Here is a 25,365-nt window from a genome sequence, read left to right on the forward strand (position 1 = left end):
TTCCCAAACTTTCTTAGTTCATGGTAGCCTTAGCATCAGTAATTTTTTCCCCAGCACCCCTAGATCAAAACCAAAAGAAATACTATTTATCAAGTAGTAAGGCCCCAGAGAACTTAGTAAGTATTAATGTCCTAACAACTTAATAGCTGTTTGAAAAAGAAAAGAGGCACAAATTGAAAGAAAAAGTATTTTTATTTCATTCTTAAATACCTAAATTACTTACTAATGAGCTATGTGCACCTGTTGGGCACTGCACAACTTCTCAGATTTTGGAATCAGATTGAACTCTACCACCCTCATTTCCTGTTCCACACTGATTTTCATTCAGTACTTTCTTTTGATCACAGCAATCACTGAAAACCAGCTTCAAAAAGAAAGGGTGTTGCAAATGGAATTAATATTTGATGAGCTCTAGCACTTAGCAGACACTGTTCCCCTGAAAGTTTGAAACATCTCATGCTCTGCAGTGCACATTGTGGGAACTGTGACTCTAGCTGTTCCATTCATGACAGTTTCTGTCTTCTCTCCATCTTATACTGGTTCTCCTTTGTGTTCAACTTTCTCTTTTCTACTTTCACATGGGTCTGCACGGCTCTGTCTGAGAGCTGTCAAAGTCATATACTTGTTGAGGTTGCACCTGGTTTCCTTTCTCCATTCAAATGGTGGCTTTTCACGCTACAGCAAGAATTTGTTCTTCATTCCAGTGCTTATTTTTTTCACTAAGGCACTGAGAAATCATTTAATCCTAAATAGGTGCCCCTTTACATCTGGTAGCTGTCTGAATTTGTATGCATGCATGTCACAGGCTCTTAGACTTAGAACTGGAAGGAACTTTAGAGGTGTTCAGTCCCTGTCCCCTCAATTTTCAGATGAGGAAACTGAGGCCCAGAGAGGTTTAGTGACCTGCCCAGTGTCACACAATAAAGTATATGAGTTGAGATTCATACTAAGAGCTTCTCTTTTCCTAGTTCTAGTGCTCTATCCACTAGGCCACCTAGTTCCTCATGGGCTGTTTCCCTGGTGCATAGGCACATAACACTGGTATCTCCTAGAGAACGGGGGAAAGAGTCACTCAAAACCCCGCGATCAGATAGAGGTCCAGGTTGTATGGAAAAGCCACAGTGTCATTACTGATATCCCTTGTTCTTCCTTTCATAGTGACCACAAAAAATGACTCCTCAGAACGTATCCAGTCCAACCACTTGTTCAGTGGAGAAATCCTGATTATATTATCCCTAATGAGGTTAACCCATCTGATGAAGTACTTCTGTACATATAATAAATTTACCTCGTGGTGGGTAGGCAGTATGGAAATGAGACCCAAGTTTGACTCCTCCCTGTGCTCTTAACTAGTTGAGAGAAATTGGGATAATCAATAAATCACTGAATCATTTAGATAAATCATTTCATTTAGAAAATGAGGTAACTGACCAACGTTCTTACAAGACTATTTTGAGACCATTAAGAAAGCCTTTTGAAAATTATGAATAACCATACAAACATATGGTAATAGTTCTATTTGGTCTACCTTTTAGAGTTTTATCATGATTGTTTTTGGAGAAGATGCAGATAACAAGATGTAAGCATAGGGGTACAGAGAATATTGACATGTTTTCTACTTCTTTCAGACTGGAAGACTAGGCCAAAGCTGGGCATTTCTATGGATCTGTCATTCCTGGAAATACTCCCAAGAGAAGGCACCTGTCACTCCAAGTTGGGAGATGCTTATGAATGTAATGCCAGGTTAAAGAGGAAGCAGAGCAAGGAAGAGAAGCATTTTCAGCAAGTAAAAACCATCCAGAGGAACTCTCTGAAAACCGTGAAGGACAGTGAATGTGATGAATGTGGCAGAAGGTTCAGTCTGGAGCCAGTCCATTCTCTCTACCAGGGAGAACAAAGAGGAAGAAGGCTCTGCAAGTGTGATGCAGACAAAAAGAGCTACTCACTCAATTCAGACCCAAGTAGAAGCAGCGAATTTAGCTCAAAGAAGATACTTGCCAAGCATAATGAATATGACAATTCCTTCAGCCATAATGCCAGCTTTACTGACTATCAAAGAAATTGTACTGGAAAAAAACTCAGTGAATATGATGAATGTGAGAAAGCCATAGGCACTAACTCGTGCATTGCTTCATATCACAGAATTCCTTCTGGAGAGAAACCAAATACATTTGATGATTGTGGGGAGACCTTCCAGAGCCCACAACTTACTGAACATCAGGTAATGCCTCCTGAGGAGAAAGCATATGAGTGTAATGAATGTGGGAAGACCTTTAGATACAGTTCATCTCTTACTTCACATCACAGGATTCATACTGGAGAGAAACCCTATGAATGTAATGAATGTGGGAAGACCTTCAGACACTGCTCGTCCCTTACTTTCCACCTCAGGATTCATACTGGAGAAAAACCTTATGAATGTAATGAATGTGGGAAGGCCTTTGGCCAAAGCATACAACTTCTAGGACATCAGAGAATACATACTGGAGAGAAGCCTTATGGGTGTAATGAATGTGGGAAGACCTTTAGACACAGTTCATCTCTTATTTCACATCACAGAATTCATACTGGAGAGAAACCTTATGAATGTAATGAATGTGGGAAAACCTTCAAACACAGCTCTTCTCTTACTTACCATCACAGAATTCATACTGGAGAGAAATCATATGAATGTAATGAATGTGGAAAGGCCTTTCGGGAGAGTTCAAAGCTGACTCGACATCAGCGAATTCATACTGGAGAGAAACCTTATGAATGTAACAAATGTAGGAGGGCCTTTAGTCGGAGAACACAACTTACTCGACATCGGAGAATTCATACTGGAGACAAACCTTATGAATGTAAACAGTGTGGGAAAGCCTTTTGTCAGAAGACCCAGCTTAACAAACATCAACGAATTCATACAGGAGAGAAGCCATATGAGTGTCACGAATGTGGAAAGGCCTTTCGCCAAAGATCACATCTCACTTGCCATCAGAAACTTCATATTGGAGTAAAACTTTATGAATATAATGAAAATCAAAAGGAATTTAGTCATATACCTTGCTGAATAATCTAGAATGCATATTAAAAAGAAACTGTAGGTGAAGCAAATTCTTCTTTAAATTCCAACAGCTATTCCACACCTTTTCTTCTCTAGTATCCAGACAACTCTCTCATCCAATCCCAAGACTTACTACAGCTGAACTTCCTCATTTTCTCAGTGGGTATATTTCTGGTAGGAGCTCACGCCCTCAATTTAATTCTTTAGAAAATTTCTGTGTCACCACTGCTTTCTTTTCTAGTCTTTTTGTATTCCTAGTACACTGCCTGGCACATAGCAGGCACTTAATAAATGTTTATTGATTGACTGGCTGACTGCTTAGTCACAAAGGAAAGGTATCCATATTCTTCCCTAAAGCTAATTCCTCTTTCCGAATCCTTGATGCTAACTTTCCCATCTGTTCAAGAATCTTACTCATATTTCTTAAATCCAGAGAGATTTCCTACATCCAGGACCTAGAGTCTGGAAAACCTGAGTCCAAATTCCACTCCTGGACATCTAGGTTATGTGACTGTGAAAAAGTTTCCTCAATGGTAAAATGGGGTTAATAATACATACAAATGCATGGGGTGCCTATGAGGATAAATTAAGGTATAATATATGTAAAAGTAATTTGCAAACTAATATGTTATGTAAGTGTCAACAGTTATTAGTAATATTCCATCCTTCTTTACTAGAGCCTTCGTGGCTGCTTAAACCATGTGCATGTGTCCCCAGTCATAATAAGCCATCTTTTCAGTCTTTGACATATCCAGTTGCCACTTCATCTCTTTTCTCTCCTTTTCTGCTAAATTTCTTTTTTTATATATTTTATTAATTTATTTTGATTTATCAACAATCACTTCCATATTCTTTTGAGTTAAATTTTTCTCCCCCTTCCTCCATGCACCCTCCCCAAGATGGCGCACCATCTGATATAGGCTTTACATTTACATTCCTATTAAACATATTTTCACATTAGTGAAGTTATAAGTAAAACTTAAAACCAATAGGTGGAACCATCAGAAAGATGACACAAAACTCCACAGAAGGTAAAACTAAGTGATGTCTGCTAAACTTCTTGAAAAAGCGCAATTATTACTGCTACACGTTCCTTACTAACCTCTGTGCCAGTGCATTCCATTAGCTGGTCATCCTCTTGACCGGTCGTGCTCTCTAAAAAGTCTACAGCCGCTTCCTAATCAGGCTACTACTGCTTTTATCTCCTGAATTTATGGACACAATCGAACCCTTCAGACCCTTTCTGGATATTCCTTTTTCCCTTGTCTTCAGAGTCACCAAGTGTTGACTGTCATAAGACTCCATTGACAATTTCTCTGTCTTCTTGCCCTTGGACTTACTCTCTTGTCTCTTTGTGTTCCTGGGAATCTAACTTATTTATGTGTCACTTCCAAGTGGTCCTGGCCTTATGCTACCATTTTCACCTGCCTATTGTAACCTGATTTCCCTATTTATGGCTATGTTAGCACCCTGTTTCACACCCTGTTTCTCATGTTCTAAACCTTGGTGTTTTTTTTTCCTTTAACCCTTCTCTATCTTTCACCTATTTCCAGTTACTAAGGTCTATTGAATATATCTTACTTCATTACCTTCCTCTTTTAGACTGATAGCCATCCTAATATAAACCTCCACGATCATCTCTCTAGACCACTGAAGTAGTGACATTCCTTGTCTTCCTTCCTGTCCCTTATCCCTTTAATCCCCCCACAACATTAAACAGGCTAATCTTCTTTAAGATCTAATTGTGACTAATTTGCTCAAAAATCTTTCAGTCTTTCCGAAATATCTGCAGAGTAATTTTCAAACTCCTTTGACTAATATTTAAGTTCCTCCTGAATCAAATGCCAGTTTCTGTCTCCCCAGTCTTCATGATACTGCTTTCTGGATAATCTATGGTCCAACCAACCTGAACTATTTGCTGTCTCATTAATATACCCTGTGCCTTCCTGTTTTTCCTTAGGATATGCTCTGTGCCTGGAAAACCCTTATTCCTAACTCCTGCTGGTTTTGTATGAAACCTTTAAAACCAAACTTAAATGCCACCAATATCTTAACTCTTCCCTGAACACCCAGGGCACCTATGCACTTCTGTATAATTTGGAGACTTTTTGTTTATTGTTTAACTAGTCAAGTCAATAAGCATTTATTTTGTGCCAGGCATTGTGCTAAATGCTGTCAGCATAATTAAAAAAAAATAGAATACTTCTTTCATCACATCTCCCAATGAATGAATGTCTAATGTTAGTTTTATTGGTGCCTTATTTTTAATACTATATTTTCTAACATATACATTATTTTGTATTCTAGTTGACTCTATATGTCATCTCTACCTGCTGGACTCTAAGCTCTCTGAAGGCAGAGATTAAGTATTAAAGCCTGGTGCTTCTCCCGTCAACAGTGCTAGGAACTTAGATGATGTGATTGTGTTTGAATGACTAGATAAAATTCCTGGAATTCTGAAATCTCAGAATTGGAAGGGACTTCAAGGCCATCTACTCCAATTTAGACCTGAATTAGCGTCCTACCACGGCAGCCTTGACACAGGCTGTAACCCACTTCTTCTACCAGTTATTAGAAAGTCTTTCCTTCGTCAGATTGCATCTGCCACTTTGAGGTGTTCTCCCAGTGTTCTTGGCACCAAATAGATCCAGCTTATTTCCTTGTCTGCATGGCGGCCCTCTGAGTACTTGAAGCCACCCTATCATGTCTCTCCACTCCCTAACACCCAGTCCTTCTGTCCTGAGCGTTCGCGGTTCTTTCGGCCAGTCACCGCGCGATTGTCCCGCAGCTCTTCTCTGAGGCTCCTGAGCTTACTGATGGTCCCTTCCAAGGTGTGGCACTCAGAACTGAACGCTCCGGATCGGTCTGATCGGGACCGAATACAACAGGACTACTGCGTCCCCACACTTCAGAGCTCTGTTCCTCTCAATCTAAGAAACTTCAGCGCTTTCAGCTGCCAGATCTGTCGCTGCACTGTTGACTCACATGGAGCTCGCAGCCTGGCAAGACCGTGCCCCTCCCGCCATCTTGTGCTTGTGAAACCAAGTATAAGAACTGACACTCGTCCCTATTAACTGCATAGATCTGGCACAAGAAGTCTGTCAAGATCTTTTGGAGACACTAGCTGTGTGACCCTGGGCAAGTCACTTAACTTCAGTTGCCTAAAAAAAAATATTTTGGAGTCAAGACTTAGCAGTCCAGTGTGTTGGCTGTCCCTTCCAGTTTGTCATTTGCACATTTGACGATCATGTGTCTGTACTTTATCTAAGGCATTGCTGAAATAGTTAAACAGCACAAGATTGGGCCCAGATGTCTGAGCTGCTCCTCCAGAAACTTCTGAAGCCAACATTGAAATTGATGACTATTCTTGACCTGACCAGTCTGTTCCAAACCCACCTACTTGTGTGACCACCTAGCCCCCCACATCTCTCCATCTTTCCCACCATGACAGCATACTTTACTAAAGTCTAAGTGAATTATATCTGCAATTTCCCCTTAGTCTACCCGTCAAGCTACTTTTTCCAAAAAGAATGTGAGGTTAACCTGGCAGGACCCGTTCTTGAAGCCAGGATAGTTATTCATATTCATTGCTTCCTTTTCTAGGTGTTTACTAACCACTCTTTAAACAAAACTTTTCAGAATTTTGCTTGGAGGGACATTATGGTGAAGTAGAAAGGGTGCTAACCCCAGAGTCACAGGACCTGAGTTTTAATTATGACTTTGCCATCTAACTGTGCGACCTTTGACAAGTCATAATTTCAGTAGGTCTCAGTTTCATCATGTGTAACATGAGAAGGTTGAAGTAGGTGAGCTCCAGCTCTAAACCAATGGTCCAGTCAACAGGAATTCAAGTGAAGTTCTCAGGTCTATAATTGCAGACTTTTATTTTAAAGAAAAATTGGGACATTTGTCTTCAAGTTACAGTCATAGAATTGGAAGGGCCCTCAAAGGTCACCTAATCCAAGTAACATTCAAAGGAATCTCTGGTCTAACATACTCAGCAAGTGGGTATCCAGCTTCTGCATGAAGCACTGCAGGGAGGAGGAGACCTCTCCTGTGTCATACTTCCTATTTCTCCACATCCTTCTAAAGTTCATTTCGCATACACACATTTCTAGCCACACTAGCCAACTTGCCACTGCCCATCTGTGACAGTCCTTTCCTGTCACGTCCTCTCACTCATTTCTCCCTTGCACCCAGCATATCCACCTTCTTCACCTCTGACTGTGTCCAAGGCTTAGCTTGTGCCTCCTTTCCAGAAGTCTTCCTGGTTGCTGGTTTTCCAGATTTTCCCTTGGTTGCTGGTGCCCTCCTCCTCAGCACAACTCACATCCTAGATCTGCTTATCTGTGTATCATCTGAGTAGATTGTAAACACTGTTAAGGCAGAGACTGCCAAATATTTCTATTTGCACATAGGCATATGGGCATTTAAAAGCTTTATCAATTTATCACCAGCAATCCTGGACCATCGTCACTGAATGTCAGATACGAAAGGGATAGCAGCAACCATTTAGGCCAATTCATGAAAAATACCTGCTACAGTATACCTGACAGGTGGTCATCCCACCTTTGCTTGAATAAATCCAGTGGCAGAGTAACTCTACTCCCTTCTGAGGGAGCCCATTCCATTTTTACATAGTTCTAATTTCGAGGAATTTTTTTTCTTACAGCAAGCCAAAATTTGCTCTTCTCATTCTCAGTCTTTTGCTTTAATTCTTTCCTTTGGGGACAAATAGAATGTGTAATTTCTTTGCCATGGCTCAGCCCTTTGGGTGCTTGATCACTAACATCTCTTCCTTCCCTTGCATCCCCTAGGCATTGATTCTTAGTAGCTCGAATTTTATACAGTGCTTTAAGATCTGCAAAGCTCTTTCCATTGATTATCTCATGTGATCCTCTCAACAACCCTGTGAAGTGGGTGCTATTATCCGTATTTCACTGATGAAGAAACAGGCAGGCAGATTGAGTGACTTGCTGAGGGTTGAATGGCTAGCAAATCTCTGAGGCAGGACTCAGTCTTCCTGACTTCAGCCCCAGCGCTCCATCCACTGTGCCCTCTAGCTGTCTAAACATCCCAGTTCAACCACCAGTCACCATATGGCATGAATTTAAGGCCCTCCGCCACTCTAGCAGCTTTCTTCTAAATATTCTCCAGCTCATCAATGTTATTCCATAAACTTGTTTTATGTGCCTGGTGTGCTTGGGAAGAGGGAAGAAGCACATGTGATAGCCTCCTGTGCCTCTGCACTCTTCTGAAGACTCCCAGGGGACAGGATTACTGTGTTATGCAGAAGAGGGATTAGGCAAACTAGCTATTTGGCCTCAGTTGCAGATGAGTAATGGATGTAGGAAAAACATTCCTAATTTATTATAAGAGCTTACTGATACTCCAGTGGATTACTGTAGGAGGCAGAGAGCTTCCCCTCTTTGAAGGGCTTGAAGCAGAGACAAGACCATTTGTTAGACATGCTGAAGTGTGGGGTTCCTTTTGTGTATGGCTTGGACTAGATGGCTACCAAGATCTCTTCCATTTCCAATGTTCTGTGTTCTTCATCCAGATTCTCCCCACCTTGCTTCTGTCTCTTGCTCCTGAATTACTTCACTTGAGTATGTACATTCTTATACATGCCCCCTCCCCTACCTACTCCCCTTTTACTGAGCCTGCTTCTTTTAACTAAAGCTTACACTTTTCCAAAGATCACATTTCATTTCATCAAGTCTTAGTGGCCTCTTTGAAGTCAACTCTGCCTTATTGTACTAGGATTTCGAGTTCATCTTTCTTGTTGGATAAACTTTGGTTATCTGGGTACATATATTTTGCAAAGGTTTTGCTACTGCCTCCTTTCTTAGAATTGTGAATGAACTGCTGAGTGTTACTGTTACATCTAGCTTGGATTTACTTAGATTGTCTTCTTTATTTCCTACCCCTTTTAGTTTAAAATCCTCTTAACAAGATCTGGAGTACATCAACCAAATACAGCTTTATTTTTTTTTGTTTTTCTTCCAGGTATGGGACAGCTTTTATTTCAGCACTACTGCTCTTAGAAAATGTATATGATGCAAAGGATTCACAGGAGCCCAGGATGAGGTATGGAAACACAAAAGCCTCAAATTCCCTCGGCAGGTAAAAGACTTTGGAGAGCTGGTGAAAAAACAATCCCATGCCCTTCAAACCTGAATAGTCTGAGCAGCTTGTAGCCACCTCAGGGAGGGCTGACAGGGTGTAGGCAAAATCATCTTCTTTTGCCAAGAAGCGGAATACTAGGGACGCCACCCTCTAGGGAACAAGAGCCTGATTCTCAAACTGGGGAAATTGTGAAGCTGACATTTTGAAAATCTGTGCTTAGTTTACACAGCAATCGTATAGCCGTTATCTCGTTCAGTGTTCCCAAGAGCAGCAGAGGCCAGGAGCAACAACAGTGGTAATAACAACTAGCATTTATATAGCACTGCACGGTTTTTCAAGTCCTTTCTTTACATGGGTCATCTTATTTGATCCTCACTACAACCCTCTGAAGTAGGCGCCATTCTTATTCTCATTTTACAGATGAGGAAATTGAGGCTGAGAGAGGCTAAGTACCTGGAAGCAGGCATTAAGATTCCTGTGTTTCAGATAAGGAAAAATAAGAACCAGAGAAATGAAGGGACTTGCTGAAGACCACACTGTGAGTCAGTGACTCAGCTATGATCCGAACCCAAGTCTCGTGGCCCCAAAGCTGGTGTTCTTTCAAGTACTCTCCACTAATGTAGAGTACTCTTTAACGCCTGAGAATCAAGCCAAAAGTCTATGAGCCTTGACTTTTCTGTCTAGAAGAAGTATGACCCTGTTGAGGTCTCCTATATTACAGTTTCTGAAGAGGTGAGAGAAATCATTCTGGACTGTAACTCTGCCATGCTGATTCTTGTTCAGCACCTGCTTGGCTGGTGACAGTGAGGGAGGCTGCTAAGAGAGGCTGGGGTTTAGACTGGGGTGTGAGTTCCAGGCTGTAAACTTTTGTGCTTTCATTGTTGGAGGGGCTAGTTGACCCAGGATGTACCTTGCTTTCCCTACTTCTGTTCCTGGCTGGCCCAGCAGTGCCCCGATTTGCTACACAAGTGCTGGGCCAGGCTATAAGGGGCCAGCCTACTTTCCTCTCCCTGGCAGGAGGGCTACAAATCACGGCCATCTTGTAACTGGATACAGGGGTAGACTCCCAGGTGTATAGTTCAGGAAGACTCAGCTAGGGTGGGAATTCCAAGTCGCTGTGTTGAACTGAAAGAACAGAAAACTCCAGCATCTATGATGCCTGATTCTCAGGCCGGCTCAGCTGCCTCTTAGATTGGTCCAAGAGAACACATGGAAGTCCCTTCATTTCAGTAGAAGCCCTAGTGTGCTGGCCTTCTCTCGGACTTAGTATTTATTACCCATGGGTTGCCCCCAATGATGGAATGATCCACCGTCAGGATGTCTCTTCTCTGATGATGTCTTTCCTCTTCCATCTGCTGCTTCAGGAACCCATCATATCTTAGGCAGGGCGAGTTCATTCTTAGGAGCTCTAGTTTCTATTTTATGCTCAGAAAAGGAAATAGAAAGGCAAAAGGAAGTGATCCATGAACTCCCCTGTTGGGTCATTTAGGGGAGTAGATGTGCCTCATTACATGCTTCTTCTACCATTAACCGTTTGAGGAGCAAGAGGGGAAGGAAAATAACCCCGGCTACATCTGGAAGAAGACAAAGGGACCAACCGAAGGAGTCCTGAAGAAAAAGTACATGTTGTCCCATCATCCTTAGGTGTATCATGTCTCTGACCAGGGACCTGTCATTCTTTTGTTCTTAGCCAGGGTCCAGAAATCTGAATTCTGTTCTGGGACAGCACCTTTTTAGCCAGCTGTTCACTCCCCGGGTCAGTTCTTCTCCTCTGCATCCCTTGCCTTTGATGGATAACGGTGAGGAAAATGCTATCTGTGATCTTTGTTTTTTGCCAAGTCTTGGGAATTTCTCTCAGCGAATCTTCTCTGGGTTCCTTCTGGCAGTATTACTTGTGGCACCTGAAGTGGACAGGGGTCACCTGTTTTGACAGATCTTGAGATACTCTTCAGTAAGTCTTGGGTACATGCCCAAGAGGACTATATCGCATGACTGTACTGTGATTGGCCAGGTAACAAAGAGCTCTTCTGGTGCGTCTGAACAGGGAGTCAGTCTGCACCACTCTGCCCTTCCTCTGGCCCATTTATTGGTGCACAAACAGACGCTTCCTTCTCAGAGCATCGCATTTGTTTTTAGGGGCCTGAAGATGTTCTTTTTTTTTTTTTCCATTGCTCCCTGCACGGAGCATTCTTGACATTCCAAACACTTCAGAAAGGTAAAAAGTTGCAGCTCTGCCACTCAAAGCCTTTTTTATACTTTGTCTTCCTCTACCATCCTACTTCTGGGGATCGGAAATCATTGCATTTGAAGAGGTATTTCTCAAACTACTTCACCTATTCTTCCAGGAAGAAAAGTAGCCTGCACTTGGCACAGAGGGTCACATTTGAGCCTCATCACCAACCTGTGGTGGTAGTTACCTCAGGTATTGCCACCCCCAGTTTACAGAAGAGACAAGTGAGGTTAATTAACTTCTGTAGTCACTCAGATCAGACATGTCTTTGAACTAATCAGTAGGCCATGGATTTTAGAAATGAAAGGGTTAGGGTTAGATGTCACCTAGTTCAAACTCTCCATTTTATAGGGGAGGAAACTGAGAACCAGAGAAATTGAGTACCTAGCCTAAGGTCAATAAGGGATTAAGGAGCAGAGTAGGGACCCTGCCCTGGGCTTTGGTAATCAAAGCCTGCAGTCTTCCCCTAGGCTACACCATCTCTCAATATTTGGAATTATCAGCTGGTCCCTATCACAATGCAATGTCCCAGGGACTAAAAAAAAACCAAAACAGCAGTATTATATTGATTTACTATTGTCTGTTAGTGTTAAGTTTGGCTGAAAATTGGGGAAGAAGTACAAAAATTTAGATGTTAGAGCAAGTGTGGGTCCTCCTCAAAAACTGTGAGGTGCAAGCCAGCGAAAACTTGGGAATGAAAGTGGAGACATTTGGGAAGTGGGGGAAGGGGGCAGTCTGAGAGCGAAACTCCCAGGAAAGGAATTCGAGCTTTCACCCAAACTGGCAGCACAAAAGTATGAGTTGAGAGCTCTCGTTCTGTGGGCGTGGGCTAGGTTTGAGAAAATAGGAGTGTTGGTGACAGCATGACAATCACATGTGGGAGGGGTCCTCTGGATAACTGTTGTGGAGACGTGATGGTCCGTGCCATTGTTAGCTGTGCGGCTTTCTTAACTGCGCACCCTAACACAAAGGTCTGCTCTCCACCACTTGGCCTTTCGTCCCCTCCTGCAGAGTTCCTTGGCGTCCCCATCACCGGGTGCGGGTCGCATTTTGCTCCCTACCCTGCCCGGCTCCGCGCTTCCTCACCCCTTCTGTGTGCCACTGCGGCCCAAACGCCCAGGGCGCTCCTACACCCGCACGACGGAGGACGGGGTGAAGGGCATGGGGGAGGGGTCCTCCCGCCTCGAGCTCTGCCCGCCCCCAGGGCTTTCCTGAGGCCCTAGCCTCCTCTCCTGCTGCTCGGGCTGCTCATCTGGGGCGATGGCGGAGGGAAGCACCCGCTGGAAACGCGAGAGGGGCAGGCCGCACGCTAATCTGGGGCCCCCGGGGCGGGGCTAGGGGCGGGAGGCGCCCTGCCCCCACAGGACTCGGGGTCACCCAGGGGTCAGCTCTACTGGGGGGCGGGGCCTGGCCCTTGGGGCCTCTTCAGACCCCGCTCGCTGCTTGGGGCCCCAGGCGGGTCCCCCTCCTGCTTCCGGGCTGGCTTATTCTCCGTCCGCCTCCAGCCTTGGGTCTCCGCAGGGCCCTCGTGCTCCACTGTGAGCGCGGGGCTGCCCCCGAGGCCGTCTTGGGGGAGGGGGAGGGAAGGAGGCCTGGGCACGTGAGGGTTGCAGGAGGGGCCCCTAGAGGCCGCTGGGGCGGGAGCGCGGACGAGCCCCCGGGCCACCCGAGCAGTAGGGTGCGCCCGCGGACACAGCCTCCGGGCTCATGCGCCGACGCCTTCCCTTCTGACGTCATTTCCAGTTCTTCCCCTCCTTGGTGTCCTTGGTCTTTAGGGGCTTCCTGTCACCTCGGTTCAGCTCCGTGCTCAGCCGCTGCCTGGCAGTCCCGCGCCCCGGGCCGGGGCCGGGATGGGCGGGCAGCGGGAGGAATCAGTGCTCGCTTTGGAGCCTTCAGCCTGGAGAGAGATTCCCAGTCTTACCTAGGAAGAGGCTGGGTGGGGCCACGCACCCCGCGCGAAGGGACGCGCCCATTGGTCAGGTCCGGCGGGGGCGCGGCTCTGGAGCCAATCCATGGACGGGGCTGGGGCTGGGGCGGGCCCTGCCGCCTGGGCGCTGGCCCACCCCCAAACATTGATTCTGCCTTTGCTTCTGTGCTGGGGATTCCAGGGCAGTGAGCAGCCCTTCCCCCCAGGGGGCTTGCATTCTAAGGGGAGACACGGGCACCACGAAGTGTAGTGTGGTGTAGACCGCCTCAACAGGAATGGGGTTGCTCTCCATCCAAGAGGTGGCGATGAGGAGGGACAACATTCATGGGGGCAGCCAGTGCAAAGTCTGGGAGGTGGGAGATGGATCTTGTGCGTGAGGAACAGAGAAGAGGCCGGCTTGGACGGAGGAGTGATGCCCAGTGAATCTGGAAAGGCAGGTGTGGCCGGGTAGTGCTTATATTTCCTCCTGGAAATAATAGTAACAATAATAGCTAACATTAATGTACCACTATAAGCCTTGTGAAATCCTGTACAAAAATCTCGTGATCTGCACAACTCTGTGATGTAGGTCACGTTTTACAAATGAGGAAACAAGACCAAGAGAACTAAGGCCCAGGGGTTAAGTGACTTGCCCAGGGTCCCACAGCTAAGTGAGTGTCGGAGGCTGAATTTGAAGTGAAATCTTCCTGACTTCAGGTCCAGCTCTATGCACTGTACCACCTCGCTGCCGAGTGACAGGAAGCCCCTCCTGTTGATGAGTGGGACAGTGAGTGGTGAGGGCTTCGTTTAAGAAAGATCACTTTGGCGGCAGAGGTGGCGGGAGGGTGGACTGCACTGGGAAGAGCTCGAGTCACGGAGACCCATTAGAAGATTTCAGTAAAATCCATGAGCGTGATGAGGACTCATGCCCAGGGCAGTGCTGTGAGTGGGGAGAGGGGGCTGGACGTGAACACTGTGAGTAAAGGTAGAAACAACTGATCAAACACTGGAGGAATCCAGGACGATGCTAAGAAGGCAGAGATGCTGGGGTGAGGCGGTTGTGCTTTTCACAAATATGGTGACATTTGGAAGAGGGAGGGGTTTAGGGAGGAAGACAATGAGTTTGGCTTCAGACATATCAAGTTTAATTTGCCTACGGGACATCGACATCCTGTTGGGACTGTGGGTGTGATGTGGGACTGACTGGAGCTCAGGGGAGAGACGGGCTTCATGTATAGATCACGGAGGTGAGAATTCAATCCATGAGAGCTGATGCCAGGTTACCTGGAGTAGAGAGGGAGAATAAGAGTGGGGCCCAAGACAGATCTTGGGGAGCAGCCACAGTTAGGTGGTATAATGTGGTTGGTGAGCCAGCAAAGGAGACTGAGGAGGATTTAGACAGGAGGCAAACCAGAGGAGAGGAGTGTGATGAAAACTCAGAGAGAAGAGAGTGGTCAGCAGTGTCAGGTGCAGGGGATAAGGCTGAGGAGGGTGACGGCAGAAAAGAGAACACTGGTAGCTTCTAGAGACAGCAGTTTTGGTTGCTTGATGAGGTCAGGAATCAGACTGCAGAGACATTAACAGGGAGCTGCTGGAACTCCGTGAGCAGGAGGGTGATGTGGCCAGACTCGGGCTTTAGAGAGATCCCCTTTCTAATTCGCCAAGTGCCGGATGGAGACAAGGTAGGCTGTTGCTGTAGCCCCTGGGAGCGTGGAAGGGGACCTGAACCAGTCTCATTTCATACCTCTGCCTCCGACTTCAACTTTCAACTGAAAGCTGCTCTCTCTGAATTGCCCAAACGGATGGTCTCTCCTGGACCCTCCTCATTGACACCATCCTCCACTCACTCCTCCTCGCCACTCTTTTCTTCCCTCTTTGGAGTTTTGGGACTGCTTTCTCTTGTTTTTTCCTTACTTGTCTGCTCCTTATCAGCCTCCTTTTCTAGTTCATCATCCATCTTATGTATCCTAACTATGAGTGTGCCCCAGAGCTAAGCCCTGGATTTCCTTCTAGTCTCTCTCTTCACAGTCTCACTTGGTGACCTCATCACCCACTAAAGATTCAATGATTAACTCTATGTTGATGGTTACCACTTCTATATATCCAACCCTAGTCTCTCACCTGAGACATTATATGGTTTCATCGCAAGGTCCTCATCTGAGAGAGGGAGACAAGATGTAGGTGTGGTGGAGAAAAGCGAAGGTTTGTGGGGCAGCTGGGTGGCGCAGTGGATGGAGCACAGGACCTGGGTTTAAATCCAGCCTCAGATACTTGACACGTACTAGCTGTGTGACTCTGGGTAAGTCATTTAACCCCAATTACCTCATAAAAAAAGGTTTGCAGTAGTTTTTGGTGAGGAATGAGATAACGAATAACTAGGGAAGCATGCAAGTGCTATTGTAGTATATTGTTTACTGATTATACATAATTAATTATATGTAACATAAATGATATATTAAACTATCTATGCTACTACCATCTCTATGCTGACCTCCCCATCCTGCCCCAGTCTCTCTGCTGACCTCCAGGCTTGCATCTCCAGATGCCTTCCAGACAATTCAGACTGGACGTCCGATAGACATTTTACACTCAGCACCTTCCCTGTTGCTGTTGAGGCCGACGCCATCCTCGAAGTCCTTCAGGCTTCCAACCTGGGGGTCATCCTGGATTCTTCATGATCTCTCACCACCCCCACCCATGTCCGAGCAGTTGCCAAGGCCTGTTGACATCGCCTTTGCAGTATCTTTTGAATGCCCCTCTGACACAGACACCAGTCCGGTGCAGACCACCACCATCTCATGCCTGGACTACTGCAGATGCCCACTGGGAGGTCTGCCTGCCTTGAGTCTCTCCCCATTCCGGTCCATCCTCAGCTGTGCCACCACGGTGATCTTCCTAAAACACAGGTCTGATATGTCACTGCCCTTCTCGATGAACTCCAGGGGTTCCCTCTCAGCTCCAGAATCAAATGAAAAATTCTCTGGCATTCAGAGCCCTTTATAGCCTAGTCCTCTACACCTTCTCCTGTTTTCTTATACCTTATTCCCTTCCATATACTCTTCACTCTAGTGACATTGGCTTCCTTGTTTATTGAAGAAGACACTCCCGCTGTTGGCTCTGGGCCCTTTCTCTGGCTGCCCCCCATGCCAGGAATGCTCTCCTCCTCCTCTCCACTTCCTGGTTTCATTCAAGTCTCAACTAAAATTCCACCTTCTGCAGGAAGCCATTCTCAGTCACTCGTCACTTGAGTGCCTTCCTGCTCTTCACTGTTCCTATTTATCCTGTGTGTAGTTTGTCATCGCTTTGCTCACTGCTCTCTGCCCCCATTATACTGTAAGCTCCTTGAGGGCAGGGACTGTCTTTTGGGGCCCCAGCGCTTAGCACCGTGCCTGGCACAGTGCAGGTTCCTAACTTGATTGATTGCCAGGCACGCTTGGGCGACACAGCCTGGCAGTTGTGAAGCTTCTCCAGGCTTCGTCCAACGGCATAGGAGCAGAACACGCAGAGGCAGGTGGTGGGATGAGCTGAGGTAGCCAAGAGAAGAGCAGACTAGGACTTGGGAGCCGGATGTTCTTCGTGCACCTCCAGGAGGACCTGTTCCAGAGAAAACTCGTTATCTCCCTCCTAACTCCGCCCCTCTTCCACACTGACCAGTTCCTTTCGAGTGGACCGCCATCCTTGCCTTCTCCGCACTCGCATGCTGCCTCCTCCCTCTCCCTCCACAGCCTGGGTCTTTCCACTCACACACTCGAGTCCAGCCCCTCACGGCTCCCCTGGGCTGCTACAGGAGCATTCTTCTTGGTCTGCCTCAGTGCCTCCTCTCTGCCGTGCACCCTTCATACAGCTGCCTGTGGGCAATCCTCAAAGCACACATCTATCCGTGCCACTCCCTTTTGGGTTCAATCAAACTCTTTCCTTTGCTCTTAAAACCTTTCACTGCTTGCTCCAACCGACTTGCCAGGCTTATTATACCTGACTCTTTCCTGCACTCTTTCCAGTTCTTACAAATGCAGGGTTTCTTCCACCTGTGCCTTTTCGTAGGCGATCCCCACCCTTCACGTCTCTTCTGCCTTCCACCTTGGAGAACTGTAGTTCAGGGGTGGGGAGCCTGCGGCCTCGAGGCCACGTGTGGCCCTCTCGGTCCTCAAGTGCGGCCCTCTGAATCCAAACTTCACAGAATGAATTCGTGTAGATTCAGTCTTGATGCCTAGATGCCACCTGAAATTCACTTGTATTCATTTTGTATGCGCTTTGTACATTGTGTCTAAGTTTATGTGTGTGCACGGTGCGGGGTGGGGAATGATGGCCGCCCACAATGCAGGACTTCATATCTCTCACATAGAGTGTTGGACACCTACTTGATCTCTGGCTTGGCTGGTTCACTCCAACCTGCTCTCATTGGGAAACCTCGGGGTTTCCAGAGATCTGCCAATACACCTGGGAACTCAAACTCAAGCTCCTTCTAAGAATACATTCTCCTTGCCACTGTGCCTACAGTGAGAGAAACTGAGGCACAGCTCTGAGCCAATGGCACTTTCTTAAAGGGTCCTTGGTCCCTTCCTCACAACCTGAGATGCCGTCTCCTTCCAGGGCCCTGTTTTTATAGGGCTAGATGTGCAAACATTCAAGAACAGGTATACCAGAAACAGAATAATTCCTTTGGTTGACATGTGACATATAGGCTAAAATTAGCAAAACAGTATTTCAGCAGGGTCACGAGGTGGGCAAAGAAAGGAATGTCTCTGCTGAGTCGGTGGTCATAAGATGGTCATAAAATGGGCACCTGCTCATGTTGGACAAGAGAGAATGGTCCAGAGGTACAAAAATAATTTTAGGGGACTTTTCATGTAGTCGAGTCACCTCTGTCACACGGGGCTTGGTTACCACGACAAGGAAAAACAAGGCAGAGGGCCTTCAGCTAGCTTCCTGTGATTACGCAAGTGATCTTACCACCCGAAGCCCACAGCTCTGGTGCCACACATACAGAACGTATAATCGAATCCAATGGATTGGTATTGATTGGAATAGAGTAGGGGTCTTCAGTGATCAACTTCCTCCTCACTTTGGCTCTTGAACCACCATTAGTGTGCATCCATTTAGACAAACCTAGGCACTGACAGTGATGACATATTCTATCTTAAATATAACCTTTTACTTGACAATAAGGTGAAAGCAATAATAATAGAATCAAAACTACTCATTTAAGTCAAATGCAGGGAAAATAAATACATGATTTCACACGTAAACCTGTCACATTTCTCCTACCAGTGTTTTCAGTGTCTGTAGGACAGAATGGTCATATTTTCAGAAGCCCATGAAGGATGATTAAGGAAAACTCTGGGTAACTACAGTGGTTTCCTAGGTCATTATTCACTATCTTATGTTAGAGGTTATTCAGAACTCAAGAGTTCAAACAAACAATCCATTTAATAAAAATATTAGCCCTGTGCTACCAACAAGTAAGTTAAAAGCAGTCTTCCAGAAAGTTCCCTGGTGGTCTCAGGAACTCCCTGCTTGAGTCCTGAACATTGCTTTTATACTCTTTTTGCCCAAAGGGCCCATGGGTGAGTCCCAGCTCCATCCATCTGGGAGCAAAGTGAACCCTGGAGGGCCCAGGTATACCCAACAACTTCCATGTCTGCAGCAGGACTAGCTGTCGTGAAAGTATATAAGGGTAATTCACACCTTCCCAATTCTCCCGGTTTTCTGGCCCACGACTCTCCTTCCTCTCATCTGTGGCTGCCTATAAATATCCAGTTTATAGCACCAACAGGTCTCCTCATGGTTGCCACAGAACTGGGGAGTGGGGGGGGGGGGTCCATCAGAATAGCTAAGTGGACCCACCCCATTCCTCACTTGCTATCCACATGGCCAGGACTCATGCTGCTTCTGCCCTGCCCAGTTGGCCAGGGTCTCTCTACAGCTGGCAGAGGCCCACACGGGGCTGCTTCTAGCCTACATACACTGTGTGATGTTCTCTGACTCAGGGACTTTCCATAACAATTACCTGATGAGCATAGCTTCTATTTTGAGCTGATGCTACCTTAGCTGAGCTGAATTGAACCTCATTGTTCCTGACTAACTAGACGTGATGTTTTAGCCAAACAGTGATTCCCTAGGCGATTTCTCTGATTCCAGTTTCTTCCTCTTCTCAACTGGGCTTACTGCCCAACAGCAAGTGGATGTTTCCATCCCTGTAAGGTCAGCTGAAATTTGTGCTTTTATCGCTCTCATCTCCCTAGGTTCAGACTCAGAGACCTTTCTACAAATGACTTATGGGGGTGGGGCAGCTAGATGGCGCAGTGGATAGAGTGCCAGCCTTGGAGTCAGGAGGACCTGAGTTCAAATCTGGCCTCAGACACTTGACAGTTACTAGCTGTGTGACCCTGGCCATGTCACTTAGAACCCCATTGCCTCACCAAAAAGCAAAAACAAAGGTCTTATGGATAATAATCAAATTGTCACCTCTTTATGATCAACAAATGACATTTGTCCCTAATCACCAATAGTTTAAGTATCTATATTCCCTCATTACTAACCCCAAATTAGCCAATTCTCCATGTTCCAAACACTGCCGCAGACTGTGTCTTGCATTAATCTAGTATTCTTTAGCTTGTCACCTTCAAATGACCAGCTTCTGTCTCAGAACCGAGTGAGACTTAACTTCAGAAGTTACTCCTCTTAGAAATCTATGCAGACCTAAGCTGAAGATAAGTGAACTGTCAAAGTAAATTTAACTTAGCAACTGCTTTTTTTTTGCTTCCCCAGAAACAGACTTTGTCCCATACAACCAAACTTTTACTACTTCACGTATATAGCTGTATGGGTGTACAAGTAATCTCTTTTTTTTTTTTCTGGTGAGGCAATCAGGGTTAAGTGACTTGCCTACAGTCACATAGCTAGTAAGTATCATGTGTCTGAGGCCAATTTTTGAACTCGGGTCCTCCTGACTAGCAAGGCCCTAGCTCTATCCACTGCAGCGCTACCTAGCTGCCCCTCAGGTAATCTCTTCTGACCAACTGTAAGTTCCTTGAGGGCTGGGCCTATTTCATTTGCCTTTGCAGAGCTTAGCACAGAGTGGGAGCTTAATTAATGCTCATAGATTCCTGGAGTCTAATTGTTCCCTTCATCTCCACAGCTCTGCCTGTAAGAACTGCCCTTTCCCAAAGCAGGAAGAACCAAGGAGGAGGAAGAAGAAGAAATGGTTCCTGTGTGCCTGATGGCTGGGGCTCTGGGGGTGAGTTTTCATCACGTGCAGTGGCCACAGTGGCCTGGGCCTGAGAGTGTGAACTTGTCTTTCCTGTGGCCTGGAGCTTCAGAAATTGGAGCCGTCCTGGGTTTAGAGAGGGAAGGCAGGGTAGAGATCATGGGGTCCAGCCACCCATTTTACAGGAGAGGAGCCTGAGGCCCTGAGTGGGGCAGAGACTTTTCACACAGCTGGGAAACTGGCCAGTTTTCTGGAGGGACTGGCCAGGTGAAGAGGACCAGGAGGAAGCTGGCTGGGAGGACAATGTGCCCAGCAATGAGTGTGTCCAGTAGGGGACTGAGCCTCTTCAGAGGTGTGGCAGCTGGCACCTCCTCTTTCCCCTGCAGCTCCCACCCCACTTACCAGAGACTTGGACACAGGCTGGAAACGGTCAAGCCCAAGATTCTGGGATTCTGAGCAGAGCAGCCAGTATTGGCTTCTAGGTGATTCCTGTCAATCCAAGATGAACTGCCAGGTATTTGTCAATCCAGCACTTTCCTGGATAGTTTTAAGTTCTCCCCTAGTCAGTGGATGTGTATCATCTTGGGAAGTTCTCAGATTTTTCCCCTATAGAACACAGTTTAATCTTTCTGTGATGATTCAGAGAGTGTTTCAGGATCTTACAATGACTTGGGGATCATTAATATAAATGCCAGCTATCATTGTATGTATCATACCAGTGTAAAATTATATTTTATATGCAAAAGTAACAGTTGAGTGACTTGGTAGAATTGTATGTTAGTGAACTTTTTATCTTACTATTCTTATGAATATGTTGTCATTTTTCATCTCGTTCCTCCAGTAAGCACAGTAAGTTTGGCCATTCTTGAAATTCAGTGCATCATTTTGTTTAACAAATATTATCACAGAGATCTTATATTGATGTTTGGGGAAGTCCAATTTAGCACCCATTCCCCTAATGTCCATGCACTAAAATATCTTTTTATATTCCTTGAGTGGCATCTGCACGGCCCCATTCCTGGATTTTTGTAGTCACATAATTTTGTTTTATTTTAGAAATCAGGCTTAAAAGAGCATATGAAAGCATTTGTGAATACCATTAGTGTAACACTGAAAGGCAAAAGTTTGCCTTGCAGATCCTGCACTCAGAAGGGGAGGGTTGAATAAAAACAGTATTGTATTTAGTTGATAGTTATAATTATCAGTCACTTTCATTCAATTACAGTATTTTCAGAATGCAACTTTCAAAAATTATCTAGTCTGTAGGAAAGTTTTTGAAATATTTTTTAAAATCTACATAAATTTCAAGGTCACAAAGTTGGCAAATATCTGTGACATGATTTTAAACTCAAGTCTTATTAATTTGATTTCAAGTCTTTAACAAAGTCAGTTGTATTTATTTTTTACACAGTGGATTATCTTCTGAAAATCTTCCTATATTTATAGTTTCAATCCACATCTTGGTTAAATTTCTTTTTCTTTCTTTCTTTCTTTTTTTTTTTTTGGTGAGGCAGTGGGGTTAAGTGACATGCCCAGGGTCACACAGCTAATAAGTGTCAAGGTCTGAGGTCAAATTTGAACTCAGGTCCCCTGGACTGTAGGGCCGGTGCTCTATGCACTGTGCTACTTCGCTGTCCCCTTGGTTAAAGTTCTTGTTTCATTTGGGCAGGGTTGGTTAGGAGATACCTATCATCTCAACACACACACACACACACACACACACACACACACACACGTACACGCACATGCACATGCACACCAATCAATGCTAACTTATCAAGTGCCTACCACATACCAAGCAAGATGCTGAAGATATGAACACGATGTGCCTCAGCCTTCAGGAGATGACATTCAGCCAGCAAAGATAACACACATGAGTAGGCAGAGCCATGTTTATTGAATACTGAGGCTTTAGATACGTTGGCTTCTGCATGTTGGGCGGCTCATCTGTCATACTGGTGGAGGTCTCCATTTTACCCAGTGCCGTATTGCTCGAATAATTCCTGATTTGCGCCATAGTTTGAAATCTGGCACTGCTAGATGCTCTTTGTTCCCATTTCTTTATTTCTCTTTAGATTCCTGACCCCCCCTCCTCTTTTTTTAAACTTCATATATGTATTTCATTGTTATGTTTTTTAGTTCTATGAAGAAATCTTTTGGCAGTTGGATATGGCACTGAATAATTCAGTTTATTTTGTTGCTATTTTCACTTTTATTGTCTCTGCCTACCCATGAGTAATCAATATTTTTCCAATTATTTAAATCTTTTTTCTCTAAAGTTATTTATGTTGTGTTTAGCTAGTTCTTGTGTGCATCTTAGAAGGCAGAGTTCCAAATAGTTTATACATTCTTTAGTAATTTTAAATAGAATATCTTATCTTTTCTGGATTTTATTGGTATTTTACAGAAATGCTGACAATTTTATATTCTGAAATTTCGCTGAAGTTATTTCAATAATACACCATCTTATCTCTGTTACTTATCTATGGTTATTAATTGATTTTGATTGTCTTATTGTTAGAGAACCATTTTTTGTACTGTGTCAAACAGAATCATGACAACGGTCACGCTTGTTTTACTCTTGAATTTACTAAAAAGGATTCTACTTATTTCCATTACAGGAGCGGCTCTTGGTTATAGAAGCAGAGGATTCTGCTTATAACATGACACATATTTCCCCCCAAACCACCAACTTATGCAAAATCTTGCAATACAAACCACAGAGTTTATGGGGGAAATGGAATCAAGGGCATATTACTCAAAAACTTCATCAGCGACATGTATAAAAAAGACAGGAACCTGATAAACACAGAAAGCAGTGCTGTTTAATATACGTTAAATGGTTAAGAGATACATAAATACTCATTCAGTAGCTGTAAAGTCCACCACTTCTGGCTGCTGCTCAGCCAATGCTTTGGTCTGCAGAAGCAAGCTGGGCAGGCTGTGCCTCTGGTTGTCTGAGCCCAGTGGAAGGGGCTGAAAGGGGATGGGGGTGGGACTGGTAAGACACGGTCCTTCTCCACTTAGAGCTCCTACTGCATCAGAAGATACACAATATGATCCTTCACCTTGAAAAATATCTGGTTTGCTTGTGGATGTAGGCAGCAGAAGGGTTGCCAGATTATGTTATTGTAAGGGGAATAATTTTCTGCATTCTTGCTGTTTCTCATGGGAAAAATAACTCTGAAGCAAACTCAAAATTGAGGTATTTGGTTTTTGAAACATAGCAGAACTACATGTATGTATACATATATACCCATGTGTATACAAACTACATACATAGACATAGGTATGTTTACATATATGCACATGTATACATTATCATCTTAATGAAAGGTCCATTTGTTTTCTAGTGTTCTAAACTATTTTATTGAATATTTTATTAAAAGGTTTTGGGCCTCTATTGAGATAATCATATAATTTTGTTAATATAGGTTTATAATTTTCTTAATATTAAACCAACACTGCCTTCCTAGTATATAAATACATCCTAGTTATAGTGTGTAATCTTTGTGAAACGTTGTTTAAGTCTCTTTGCCGGTATTTCATATTTTTTGTTTTAAAATTATTCATATAATAATTTAAATGAGTTATTAAATACATATTTTAAAAGCTACTATAAATATTTTGGCACATCTGGGTCCTATTCTCTCTTTGATCTCTTTGGGGTAAAGATCTAGTAGTGGTATTGCTGAGTCAAAGGCATGCATAGCTTTGGGGGCACTGTTCCAAACTGCTTTCTAGAATGGCTTCACTGTGTTAACCTATCTGTTTTCACACAAAGCCGCCAGCACTTGTCCTTTTCCTTTTTTTAACTTTTCCAATTTGATGGGTACGAGGTGGAACCTGGGCAGATAAGAAGGAACCTCAGTGTTGCTCTAATTTGCACTTCCCTAATTATTAGTGACTTTCAGCATGTTTCTACATGTTGGATTTGTTCCTTAGAAAGCTTTCTATTCATCTCTTTTATCAATTTATCAGCTGAGGAATGGGTCTTGTTCTTATAAATTTAAACGTTTCTTACACATCTTAGAAATGAGATCTTTAGGAGAAACTTGCTAAGAGGCTTTCCCCATTCATCCGCTTCTATCCTAATTTTAACTGCATTGGTTTCATTTGCGCACAACCTTTTTAATTCTGTGCCATTCAAACTGTCTGCTTTGCGCTTTGGTCATGAACACCTCCACTCCCAGTTCTGAGAGGTTAGTCCTTGCCTAGGTCTTTGGATCTGGCCCACACCGAGCCACCGTTCTTTGTTTCTGAATACCTTCCCCAAGAACAGCCCCCCAAAATCTGAAAGCGTTTCAGAAAGGCGTCTGTTAGGTCACTGGGTAGCGAGCAGGGAGCCGGATGACGAGGCGTGGTTCTCTGTCCTCGACTCGGAAGATTGACATTATGCAGGCCTTTGACAAGGGCCCCGCTTGCTGGGGTCCGGTACTTTGTCGGAGCCCGGGCTTCTGGTGCCCTCGCTTGGGGTTTTCTTGGCAGAGACACCCGAGGAGTTGGCCGTGTCCTTCTCCGGCTCATTTGCCAGGAAGAGGAAGCTGAGGCAAACAGGGGTGGGTGACGTGCCCAGGGTCACACCTCCAGCAAGTCTCCGAGGCCGGTTCGAACTCAGAAAGACAATCTTCTCGACCCCAGGCCCAGGCGCCCCGAGAACGCGTGTCACTCACACCTGACAGCCGCTTGGGGCGGCCCCGCCCCAGTCCCGGGAAGTCGGGGATTAGGCGGGATTTGGACCTGTGATCATCCCCTCCCCCACAGCGTCACTCCCACACCCGGCCGCCCGAGCCACACGGAGTGTGGTCAGGCTGGGGGGGCCAGACCGGAGAGCCCCGCAGACCGTCAGG

At 45.1% G+C, this 25,365-nt stretch overlaps 1 protein-coding gene and 1 long non-coding RNA gene across 3 annotated transcripts in view; both read left to right on the forward strand.

The window, feature by feature from the left end:
- LOC110202548 (uncharacterized) overlaps positions 1-25,365 on the forward strand; it is a 45,731-nt gene that overhangs the window by 6,143 nt on the left and 14,223 nt on the right. The window contains exon 3 of the mRNA XM_078154509.1: positions 1,629-2,999. Coding sequence (XP_078010635.1) covers positions 1,629-2,999 — 1,371 coding nt within the window. The remainder of the gene's footprint in view (positions 1-1,628; positions 3,000-25,365) is intronic.
- Positions 13,210-24,143, forward strand: LOC110202588 (uncharacterized). 2 transcript variants are annotated; one of them, XR_013486531.1, is made up of 3 exons: positions 13,210-16,214; positions 20,447-21,029; positions 23,137-24,143. It is a non-coding gene; the product is annotated as an uncharacterized LOC110202588 (long non-coding RNA). The 2 variants fall into 2 exon arrangements; XR_013486532.1 differs by having other exon boundaries at positions 20,447-20,545; positions 20,902-24,143.

Source organism: Phascolarctos cinereus, unplaced genomic scaffold (assembly GCF_003287225.1).
Source record: "Phascolarctos cinereus isolate Bilbo 61053 unplaced genomic scaffold, phaCin_HiC Scaffold_4;HRSCAF=312, whole genome shotgun sequence".
Lineage (NCBI taxonomy): Eukaryota > Metazoa > Chordata > Mammalia > Diprotodontia > Phascolarctidae > Phascolarctos > Phascolarctos cinereus.